At 38.5% G+C, this 12908-nt stretch overlaps 1 protein-coding gene across 2 annotated transcripts in view; it reads left to right on the top strand.

Moving 5' to 3' along the window:
* The window catches only part of LOC134795512 (glycoprotein 3-alpha-L-fucosyltransferase A-like), a 41570-nt gene extending 28662 nt beyond the window's left edge, over positions 1-12908 (top strand). For both annotated transcript variants that reach the window (XM_063767386.1, XM_063767396.1), the window contains 6 exons: positions 87-253; positions 4858-5098; positions 7048-7245; positions 10061-10293; positions 10583-10754; positions 11641-12908. In XM_063767386.1, coding sequence (XP_063623456.1) covers positions 87-253; positions 4858-5098; positions 7048-7245; positions 10061-10293; positions 10583-10754; positions 11641-11841 — 1212 coding nt within the window. In that variant the 3' untranslated portion in view covers positions 11842-12908. The remainder of the gene's footprint in view (positions 1-86; positions 254-4857; positions 5099-7047; positions 7246-10060; positions 10294-10582; positions 10755-11640) is intronic.

The raw sequence follows: 12908 nt of genomic DNA, 5'->3' as shown, positions 1-12908 counted from the left end.
TTAGCTACCTGTAGCAAAGCGACGAAATCGCGGAGTGAGCCACGCCTGCTTGTACTAATATGTACATTCATTCCTGTTCATTTCAGAACGCGTTGAATGACATCGCGGAAAGTGAGGAAAATAGCGCGGATGCGGACGACGTCTCAGACGTGGCGCACCGGCCGTGGTTCATGAAGGGTGGCGAGCAGCGGCCGTGGCAGACCGACGCGCACAACACTAAGCTGTTCCCCGAGGATGCGCCGGGCGAAGACAGGCAAGTAGCGCAGCGCCGTGGTTCATTATAGGGAGGGGGCGAGCGGTGCGGCGACCGTGGTAGACCGACCCGCTCAACGTCTCATACGTTGAAATGTACTTACCTATAGCCTGAAACGCATGCCAAAGTATTAAACATAGGTACTTACCTGCATACCTACACTCGAAAACAACTTAATTTGAATTTCGACTTGGCTAATCGACGATATAAAAACTAGTAAAGTCACTTAACAGTTTGGGTTATTCCCACTAGTTACCACCAAGTTCTTACCAGTGGTAACTACTGGGAATTTTTTTCCCACCTTTTACCACTGGTAACTACTGGGAAAAAAAAATCCCACTAGTTACCACCAACTCCGCTTGGGAATTTTTATTCCCAGTAGTTACCACTGGTAAAAGGTGGGAATTTTTTTTCCCAGTACTTACCACCAAAATATTGTTAGAATTCAATACTAATAAAAACAGTATAAATAGTATAGTATAAATGTAGCGTGCTGTAATAAATAATTATGTGTCAGTTAGTGATTCAGTAATCTGCTTTAAAAGTGATCAAAAATATTAAAACAGTTTTACCGGTATAAGTGTGAAAACTAAAATAGAAGAGTATCATTCTAGTTAAGTAGAAATTAACTTATTATCCGGATTATATTTATCTTATTAACTGTAAATTGAATTACATATTTATACAAACGAACAAACAAATCTGTCAAACACCGACAGAACTGATTTCGTTTTATTATTTACAGCTGCTTATTTGGTTCTTTTATAACACGACGCAGAGCTGGAATATGTAGTTATTCATTTATAATTTGTAGTCGGGCTAAATAAGTACCTACAGGGCATGGTTGTTATTAAAACCGCTTAGGGCGCGCTTCGGATGGGCTGACTGCTCGGGCTAACCAGCATAAGCTCGCATTCCAATTACGCTCGGGTAGTACATCGCTCGGTCATGTTACGCTGGTTGGCTCGATTGCTTAAACACCCACGCTAGCAGGATGGTAATAAACCTCTACAGAGGGGCATCAGGTAAGTACTATTTGTACACTTCTTTTTATGTATTATCTTTTATTCTTTTGGAAAATGTGTTTATTGGATGAACGTGTAAGCAAACAAAAGTGTAATTAAATTGACATAAAACAACCTTAAATTGAGTACGACGAAGGGGCAAGAAGGCGCCAGGCTAAAATCAGAAAAAGAGTAAAATAATAATTATACTGTACTTTATCTGATTCTGATGGCGATGGCGTACGAATGCGAACGGCTATAAAACCTGGTAGAGTTGGGAATGTGAATGTGATTTTGCAATTACTTATGGTATAGATATTTTTAAGTTTTCTTAATATCGGTACCTATGACTTGTAATTGCAAAACAATCGTTTAGTTCCTAAATATATTTTGTGTTGTTTTTAATAAATACCACGAGTGCAAAAAGGCCGAACCGAGTGTGGCGCACACCGCGCACCCTTTTGTTCTTAACCGCCGTGTCCGACACTTCCGAAATATTCTTTGTTCGGCATAACTGCCAGCCCCGATGACCGATAAGAATGGTATTGGTTGACATAATTTGATAATTATGTTTACCTATCACGGATCGTGGTAGTTTTTGTCATTGTCTTATGCCAACATTAGGATTAACCAAGATGTGATGAGAGTTGCGGTGCAGAGGGAACCTTAATTAAATAGCTTGGATATTATTATTACATATTTGCCACCACTAGTTCTTCCTATAAACATATTTTCCAAAAGAATAAAAGTTAAATACATAAAAAGAAGTGTACAAATAGTACTTACCTGATGCCCCTCTGGTAGAGTGTTATTACCATTACCATCCCGCTAGCGTGGGTGTTTAAGCAATCGAGCCAACCAGCGTAACATGACCGAGCGATGTACTACCCGAGCGTAATTGGAATGCGAGCTTATGCTGGTTAGTCCGAGCAGTCAGCCCATCCGAAGCGCGCCCTAAGCGGTTTTAATAACAACCATGCCCTGTAGGTACTTATTTAGCCTGACTACAAATTATAAATGAATAACTACATATTCCAGCTCTGCGTCGTGTTATAAAAGAACCAAATAAGCAGCTGTAAATAATAAAACGAAATCAGTTCTGTCGGTGTTTGACAGATTTGTTTGTTCGTTTGTATAAATATGTAATTCAATTTACAGTTAATAAGATAAATATAATCCGGATAATAAGTTAATTTCTACTTAACTAGAATGATACTATTCTATTTTTCACACTTATACCGGTAGAACTGTTTTAATATTTTTGATCACTTTTAAAGCAGATTACTGAATCACTAACTGACACATAATTATTTATTACAGCATTGAATAGAATTCTAACAATATTTTGGTGGTAACTACTGGGAAAAAAAATTCCCAGTAGTTACCACCAAGCCGAGTTGGTGGTAACTAGTGGGATTTTTTTTCCCAGTAGTTACCAGTGGTAAAAGGTGGGAAAAAAAATCCCAGTAGTTACCACTGGTAAGAACTTGGTGGTAACTAGTGGGAATAACCCAACAGTTTAAATTAATGTATCTGCCTCTACTGGGTGCCCCTTAATACGCCTAATATTAATTGTCATAATATGAATTCGCATAACAGTTTTGGCATAACATAATTGTGCATAACATTAAACAGGCATAATATTAAAAAAGCATATCACTTATTGCGCATAATAATGAATCCGCATAATTTAAATATGCATAACATTATTAACTATAACTTTATTTTGCATAAAATGAATTAGCATAATTTAATAAAGCAAGAGAATTAGATGGATCAAGGCAAAACCAACTCGGTTAGGTTGCAGGATCGAGCGAAACGAAGCGAAACTTTTGTAACAAATAATAATCTTTTTGCTGTAGTACATTATTAAGGCGTAGTAAGTTCGTGTTCTTCTTTTATTTAAATAATTTTAGGTTTTTTTAGTATTTAGAAATAATTAAAAAAAGTTTTTATAAATTTGATTTTTTTGTGCATATTTTTTTAAAGTGCATTTTAGACCTATTATAGTGATTTTTTTATCGAGCAAAAGGTAAAAACTCAGGATTAGAATCGCTGAAGTCCCTAGAGAAAGGCCGCAAGTATGCTAATAATTTTTTTGGCAACCGTATTGTGATATTTGTGATCTAACGCTACATTAACTTAAAACTTCGTTCTCTGAACCTACTGAACCTTAATTCGAGCCGCTCTGTCTACATTTTTATTAATTTGCCTTTTATATTTATACCATTTAATAATTATGCAAAGTAACTTTATGCTTATTATATTTATCCCAAGTCATCGTTATGACAATTTACGTTATGCGCATTACAATTATGCGTACTCAGTTATGCGGAAAAATGTTATGCGATTTAGAAATTATGCGTAACATACGTTATGCCAATTTGAATTAGGAGTATTACGTTATGCGAATTAATATAGACCAACCTCTACTTTAATGTAAGTACATATCTACCTCTACTTTTTTATGACACGACGCTTATCTTACTGTAGAAAAGGATGAAGAAATCTATATGTCATGTAATATCATCCTAAATTATCGATTAGGTACGACATAGCGCTACGACCGTAGATTAGCAGTGAATGCATTAATGCATTATGTATTTCCGCTACATACACACACCGTTTTAATAATTAATCAGTTTTTCTCATTAATTCGTTATCGGCGCCTAATTACAAAAGGGAGTTTATCTACGTAACTAAATTACGAGTATAGACTGGTTGTGATTAGTAGGAATGTATTCATAGGCACGAGAAGCAACCACAAACTCATTTATGTCAGTGCGAGAAGTAAAAGTATCTGTCAAAAACACACCCCGACGGTACTATAACTAGATAGCTACTTACTAGCAGTGAGTGCCTAGTTAAAGCACGATCGGCAGTATATAAGTTACTGCTGAACACTAGCACACACTAGGAAAGGGTAGTTGTAAGCTGACCTATCTTCTTTATTTCTTTATTGCGTTAATGTACAACATAAGTACTACAAACTAACATATTGTGAAACATGAACCCTGCTGACAGGGTGTAGCAAGTTTATAAAAGTGTCAGCCCAGCAAGTGCGGTCAGCGTTCAGAGCCATTTTTAACATTTAAGTATGGGTCGTTAACTCGTTACACGTGGCTCATGTAGGTAATCGATACCGTTGCCGTGTTCCTCAATTAATTAAGTTCTTTCCTCAAACCATGCCGGTTAACCTAAATTCGCTTCTGCAGGCAGCTGTTAATATTTGTAACATCAACTGATTTCGTAACAAATCTATTTGTTTAAAATTTCGCTCTCTTATCATTAAGAATTAATTATGTCGGGGTTTCCCAAACTTTTTACCCGGTGTATCTACCCCTAAAAAGTTTTTCAGATTACTGCTACCACATGACTAAAAAAACATCTGGTTATAGATACGTGTCGCGAACCCCTATACAATTACTGGCGAAACCCTGGAAGTTCACGTACCTACCACACTTTAAGAACCCCTGACTTAAAATATCAATTAAAATCCTCGTTGTAATCTTACTATACTACTTATAATGTTCATTACCCATGGTAAAGTACTAAACACACTTGTCCCTTTTTAGTCACGGCTCAGCATATACTTTTCAGGATGGTCGAACAGCTAATGTACACGTTACCAAAAGACGAGGAGGTGCCGATAAAGAAGATCTTGCTCGCGAACGGGCTGGGCGCGTGGGGCGTGTCGAGCGGCCGCACGGAGTTCCTGCGCAACAAGTGCCCGGTGGACCGCTGCACGCTGTCGGCTGACGCTCGCGACGCGGGCTCCGCTGATGCCATCCTCTTCAAGGATCATCACACACCTTTTAACGTCAAACGCCCGCCTAACCAGGTGATCACTCATTCTTTTGTTTGTGATTTGCGTGCATGGGTGGTACGTCACAGGGTGCTTATTTATCCTTTCTTTACTTTGAAAGATTGAGAAAAAAATATGTTGTTTTGGACATGGGTTTTCATATACCTACCAATAACAATGGAGTCAACAGCTTCTAAAATTTGAAGCAAAATCTGCTAAACGGTGTTGCATGTCCCACGTCGGATCTAATTACTTAAGAACACATTGAACACCCGATGCATGATGCATTTTAAAGTACTTATTAGGTTAATACATTACTAAATAGAGATACCGGAAGAGTTAGGATCGCCAGTGAAATAACTAGTTATGCTTACCTACATCAACCTACATAATAGGAAAAGGCATATCTACCTACCTACATAATAGATCTGGCTTAAGCCTTTGATACTGTCTCGAAACCAATTTTAATTCGTAAACTGCAAAACCTCGGCATACATGGAGTCCCACTATCGTGGTTTGAGAGTTACCTATCAGACAGAAGGCAACTTGTCAAAATAGGCTCCTTTAAAAGTTCTACGGAACAGATTAAATTCGGCGTTCCGCAAGGAAGTATACTTGGACCCACTCTTTTCACAATATACATAAATGACTTACCTACTTAATCTCAAAATTCCCAATTCAGAAATTCTTTGTTATGCAGACGACACAGTGATACTTTTTAAAGATAGTTCTTGGAAGGATGTTGTAGTACTACAGAAAAGGGCATGAAAATTGCATCAGATTGGTTTCATTCAGGCCAACCTTCTGACCTTGAACTGCAATAAAACTAAATTCCTTTGCTTTCACAAAACTGCCTCTTCAAAACCATCTTTCAATCCTATAATAAAAATTCACTCATGTACTGACATCCCCTGCAACTGTAATGCTATTCAGAACACCAACGTTATAAAATATCTTGGGCTTTTAGTTGATGACAATTTGAACTTTAAACAACATATTCACAATCTCTCTAAAGGAATCAGAAAGTCGATATATATTTTTAAAAAACTCCGTAATTCTGCAGACGTTCCTTTACTAAAAACGATTTATATCGCACTTTGTCAATCAGTGATCAATTATTGTATTACGGTTTGGGGCAGTGCATCTAAAACTAGTATGCTGGAAATCGAAAGGTCTCAACGCTCTGTTTTAAAAGTGATGCTCAAAAGACCCTTTCGATTTCCAACTTCAGATCTGTATGCCCAAGCTCAAGTTTTATCCGTCCGACAGCTATTCCTACACAAAATATGTCTACAAACACATAAAATGTCTAAATCAATTCCTTCCTATAATTCCTTGATTAAAAAACGCATCTTCAATTTACCTATTCCCGAAGTGCGCACTGCTTTTGGAAAACGGTTCGGAGATCGTATTAGAGTAACAACCTATAACACCATACTTAAATACTGTAACCTTAAATCTAGTTCCCCTATAGAAGCTAAGAAACTCCTATTCAAATTCTTGACCTCTCTAAATTATGCCGAGACTGAAGATATTTTAGATAATGTTTAGTTATAATATTCTGCAATATATATGTGCAACTAGTTTTAAACTTTTAAGTAAGTTTTTTGTATTAGCTATTAAGTAACCTAGTTCTGTTAAAAAAATGTTCCTGGTTCCCCGCGGTACAGGCAAAGCCTAGTGCGGAGACCCCTAAGCTGATATAATATGTAACCCATATTTTTTTAAATAAATAATTTTTACTTTTTTTTTATGTAAGTACTTTTCTAAAAAAAAGTGCGCGAATAAGAATAATGTTGTACGAAATATAATTAGGTAGGTACTTCTCGATTCACCACGCACTAAACTCGAAACGTCAATGTTTCCTTGTATGTTCGGGAAAATGTGTAGGTAGTATCACAGATTTCTGTGGTACCTATTGACCTATTAGAGTGATATATATATTTATAAATGTATCTATACATTTACCTCGTGTTACTTGTCAGATCTGGATCCTGTATTACCTGGAGTGCCCGTACCACACGGCGTCGCTGCGGCCGGCCTCCACGGGCGTGTTCAACTGGACGGCCACGTACCGTCGCGACTCCGACATCGTCACGCCCTACGAGCGCTGGGTCTACCACGACCCGCGCATCACCGAGAACCAGATGGAGAGGAACTATGCCGCTAATAAGACTAAAAAGGTAAACTGAAACGCACTGCCCCCAGACAATGAGGAATACTGGGAGTCTGTATTCAAATGATTCCTTTAAACGAGAGGGGCATTCTCTTCTAAAGATATCATTTGAATACTGTTTATTTATGGAAATGTAGGCCGATATTAACCTACATTATTCCTATGCTTAGTTACAAGTATGATTATGCTAATGATAATTTATTCCAACCGCTCTCTTCGGCATGTTAATGCTTACCTAAAAAACAAATAGGAATCGTAACGTATAAAAAATGATGATCTGTCGAGATAGGTAACATTTTAATGGCTCCTGAAATAGTCAACTTTATTACCCCGATTCTAGATCATGTTTCACGACTTAAAGGAAAACAGTAGGTATTAATGTATATTAAAAAACCGGGCAAGTGCGAGTCAGACTCGAGCACGAAGGGTTCCGTACCATAATGCAAAAAACGGCAAAAAAAAAAAACGGTCACCCATCCAAGTACCTACTGACCCCGCGCCCGACGTTGCTTAACTTCGGTCAAAAATCACGTTTGTTGTATGGGAGCCCCACTTAAATCTTTATTTTATTCTGTTTTTAGTATTTGTTGTTATAGCGGCAACAGAAATACATCATCTGTGAAAATTTCAACTGTCTAAGCTATCACGGATCGTGAGATACAGCCTGGTGACAGACGGACGGACGGACGGACAGCGGAGTCTTAGTAATAGGGTCCCGTTTTATCCTTTGGGTACGGAACCCTAAAAAATTTAGTTATCTACCCAGTCAGCGCGTTATTATTGAATGCCTTTTGTCGTTTCTCAAAAAAGTCGACCAAAGAAAAGTCCGCCTGCCCGCTTAGGTTTAGTCCGTTAGTCTGTTCGAGAAACGGAAAACGGTGAAAAATAGAGATAATAACCCTAAAAATACGTGTGATACCTCATTAGATTCGTAATGATGTCTAGAAAAATGTATTCGAAGCGTGTATTAGCACACAAAAAATATCAAAAGTTATGAACAAAAAAAAGGGGGAAAAAGTAGATATTTTTTATTTCCCCAATATCTCAAAAAAGTATTCATATTTAAGAAACGAAAATTAATATTATTAAAGAGGAGGATATTTCCAATAAAACATTCCATACTTGCAGAGCTGTATCTCCATTATTTATACTTTTTATTAAACGCTGAACACAGCCCTCCGCGCCTCATTATCGGGAAACGCGCGCGGCGTGAAATAGGGGGTACGTAACATGAAATATAATTTTAAAGGTATTAAATACACATTGAAAAATTTAAAAAAATTATGGTGTATTTAAAACAAGTCAACAAATGTACTACTTGTAGAAATTTATCTTGTAATTATTTTTTCAACAAGTTAGGAAATTGTTAATTAACAAAATTTTCTCAAACTTCCTTCTTTATTTAAAACGAAGAAAAAATGTAGAAATAACTATCGTAAAATTTTGTCGCTTTCTAGAGCCCTTCTCATATAAATGCTTAATAAGATCACATTATAAAAGTTTTAATAAAGTTAATACTTTGCTTAAAATAAGTTTTAGAATAACATAGAAATTTGTCAAAAAACGAAAAATCAAGGTAAAATTGAAAATCTTAAAACAACATTATAAGCAAACTATTAACTTTTTTAGAACTTTTATAACGTGATCTTATTAAGCATGTATATGAGAAGAGCTTTAGAAAGCGACAACATTTTACGATAGTTATTTATACATTTGTTTTCGTTTTTAATAAAGAAGGAAGTTCGAGATAATTTTGATAATTAACAATTGCCTAACTTGTTGAAAACATAACTTTAAGATAAATTTCTATAAGTAGTACATTTGTTGACATGTTTTAAATACACCATATTTTTTTCAATTTTTTTAATTAATATTTAATACCTTTAAAATCATATTTAATGTTACGTAATCGCTTTTTCACGCCGCGCGCGTTTCCCGAAAAAGAGGCGCGGAGGGCTGTGTTCATCGTTTAATAAAAAGTATAAATAATGGAGATACAGCTCTGCAAGTATGGAATGTTTTATTGGAAATATCCTCCTCTTTAATAATATTAATTTTCGTTTCTTAAATATGAATACTTTTTGAGATATTGGGGAAATAAAAAATACCTACTTTTCCCCCCTTTTTTTGTTCATAACCTTTGATATTTTTTGTGTGCTAATACACGCTTCGAATACATTTTTCTAGACATCATTACGAATCTAATAAGGTATCACACGTATTTTTAGGAGTATTTTATCTCTATTTTTCACCGTTTTCCGTTTCTCGAACAGACTACGTAACAATTTTCATTTACCTACAACTGTAACTCTTGAACGATAAGTTGTAAGATAGGGAAATAAATTCAGGTCATAAGTAGATTTAGAAAGACCTATTTTGCCATAGCATAGCGAATCCTTATCGCTTGTCGTGAGCACTTATTCGCCCGGCCAGCTATTGCTGTGCCATCGAAACTACTATAACGACAGCGATATGTACCTACCTATGGCTTGATACGGTAGCGACGACATCAATAATTGCCTAGGTACCTAATACACTTTATTGCTCAGATAGTCTGTTGAATTAAAATTGGGTTTATTTTATCAATAGATACGAGTAGAGATACTAATAACTTTTCAAAGCATGATCGTTTGTTTATTTAGGTGCGCTTGGTTTTAAAATGTATTAGGTACTTAAGCGATTGCAGGAGTCGGCAAAACAACCGCTCGCGAGTAACTTTTGCATCTCTTTCGATAAGTTCTTAAAGAATAATAAGAGCCGCTAGAACTATCCCAGCAGCTTAAATGAAGTGAGTTATAGTTGTATGTACGATCTGGCCCCAGGTTGCTTGGTTCGTGTCGAACTGCCACGCGCGCAACCGGCGGCTGCAGTACGCGCGGCAGCTGGCCAAGCACATCGCCGTGGACATCTACGGCGCGTGCGGCTCGCACCACTGCCCGCGCGCCGACCCCTACTGCCTCGAGATGCTGGACCGAGACTACAAGTTCTACCTCGCCTTCGAGAACTCCAACTGCCGCGATTACATCACTGAAAAGTTCTTTGTCAATGGATTGCAGTAAGTTTCGTCAGCGAAAGAACAGGGTCTTACAGACTTGTGTTGTCTCAGCATTGGAAACAACATAGTTATTTGTTTTACAAGGGGGCAAAGTAGTTGTTTAACATCTCGTGCTAATATTCATAATTTCATACCCGAGCAAGCGAAAGATTCTAAAATTTAATCTTGAGCGTTGAGAGGGTTTCAAGGCACGAGGGTTAAACAAATTTTGCCACCGAGTGAAACACATAAATTTTCACGACACCAACGCTGTATCTCAGTTTATAACATGTTTACTTTTGCTTGTCAGGCACGACGTGTTGCCGATTGTGATGGGCGCCCGACCGGCGGAGTACGCGGCAGCAGCGCCGCACAACTCGTACGTGCACGTCGAAGAGTTCGCGTCGCCGCAGGAACTCGCTGCCTATCTCGACAGACTCGACAAAGATGATGCCCTCTACAACTCCTACTTCAAGTGGAAGGTGAGTCAGTCACATACCGATTGCCCCCGGGGTTACCGTGGCAAACTCGCGGCATAACACAGGTAGCCAAAAATGTGCGTAGGTTTATTATATTATATTTAAAAATAAGTAAGTATGTACATCCTCAAAATACCTATTAACATGCGAACCCATATGTATGGAATTCTGATTATTTCCAGTAGGTGTAGGTATTCGTGTTAGTTTAGTTTAGTACCAAAGATACCTGTACTGTGACTGAGTAAGATGTGCAGTCTAAAACAATTTCGTGCTTTGAATTTGACTGCTAAACCAGGGGTCTCCAAACTTTTTTACCTGAGGGCCATATTGCGCCTCAGAATTTTCGCGCGGGCCACGGCACACAACATTTCGGCGCCGGGGGGGGGATCTGGTTGCTGCTGTTAGGGCTGTGAACACCTGGAGCCTGGCTCCCGTGGGCCGGGGTTTGGAGAGCCCTGATCTAACCGTGTGCGGCACAAGCATATTCAGTACAAAAATGCTTGTGCCGCACATTGGTGGAATCCCGCCTTTAGACGCCAATTCGAACGTACACTGACATCAGAATGATGTCATTTAGTTAATGTGCGTTTCGCTCGCGCCAATACATGTACGGAAAAGTACGAGCGAAATGCCATCGTTTCGAATCGGCCCGTTATACTTTACCTCTTTATCACAATCAGTACGGTTACCATCAGTTTGTCACTGACATAAACGCCGTCGAGAACGTAATTTACTTTCTATACATCCCGTTTGCACTAATATGCGAGTGCGAGCGAGATGTATAGAAAGTAAATTACGTTCTCGACGGCGTTTATGTCAGTGACAAACTGATGGTAACCGTACTGGAACCGTTTGGTCTTACTAACCGGCGTCGATCGGTACGTTGCAGGGCACGGGCGAGTTCATCAACACGTTCTTCTTCTGCCGCGTGTGCGCCATGCTGCACGCGAGCGAGCGGCGGCAGCGCGCGGCGCAGCGCGGCGACGTGCAGGCGTGGTGGCGCGACGGCGCCTGCACGCGCGGCGAGTGGCGCGCCGCCGCCGCCGCCGCCGCCCTGGCTGAGTACTCCGACACCCAGGACAAGGGCTAGGCCGCCACCCCACCCGGGTTTAGGGCGACTACGTTTCAAGAGGCGTGCGATTGTTTCGATGGACCAGTGGCCGTTAAACATCAGGTCGTCTGAGAAGACGCTCCGATGTCTTTACTCGAGCGCTTTATCTACATTTGTACGAAGAGAGAGTTCCGGCGGTATTTCGGAATGTCACATACTGTTCTGTGATATGGCAGATTTCCGCGCTCCTAGCTCTCTTTGTACGCGCATTGAAAAGTCGCTCGTATGAATTCAAGGGTAACGCGCATGTTAGGTTTTGATCGATTCAAACGTCTATCCGCAGGCCTCGCTTTGTGCAATGTATTTGGTTATAGTTTTTCACCAGATTCGTCAATTTAGTTTTGATGGTATTAATGTTTCTAGGGCGCGGATGCAGGCATCGAGTTAAAGTATGCATCGCTTACTAATATCATAAAGACATATTTGTGCTCACACGTCCATTACTAGTAATAGTTATGCTAAGTTATATATGTATGACCTCACTGTTACTCATAAATAAGTATGTAGACCATATGTAGGTGGACACGCAAATGTCATAATTGGTCACGCAGCAAATTGGCGCCCACTGTGTGGCCAAAGTCATTTTTTTCTGACGACACAGACAATAAATCAAGAAAATATTAACAGTGAAAATAAACATGTTAATCTCACTTTACAATATATCCAACGATAGCCTGTCCAATATAACACAAAACTAAATTACCGCAATAAGTACAGTACAATATTGCACAAATTACCATTAAATTGCTTGTTTATTGTTTATTTTTACCTAAATATTTTTATTATACTGTTGTTATATTTTTGTATTATAAGTATACCTACCATAATCTATGGTGAAGCTACTAAGATAGCACAAAGTACCTAAGTACCTAATAGAAAATTACAACAGCACAATATAATATGCACTCTAAGCAACATAAATTGAGCCGCAATTAATTTCACTTCTTTAACCCTTTATAAGGCAGAGACGATTTGGAAACCACTTAGTTAATAAACATTTACGGAGAAGAACATCCTCTTTTTTATTTAACTATAATGGTATTATA

Source organism: Cydia splendana, chromosome 1, assembly GCF_910591565.1.
Source record: "Cydia splendana chromosome 1, ilCydSple1.2, whole genome shotgun sequence".
NCBI classification, from domain to species: Eukaryota; Metazoa; Arthropoda; class Insecta; order Lepidoptera; family Tortricidae; genus Cydia; species Cydia splendana.
Note: the sequence above shows the minus strand (reverse complement) of the source record. Positions and strands in the feature narration are given on the sequence as shown.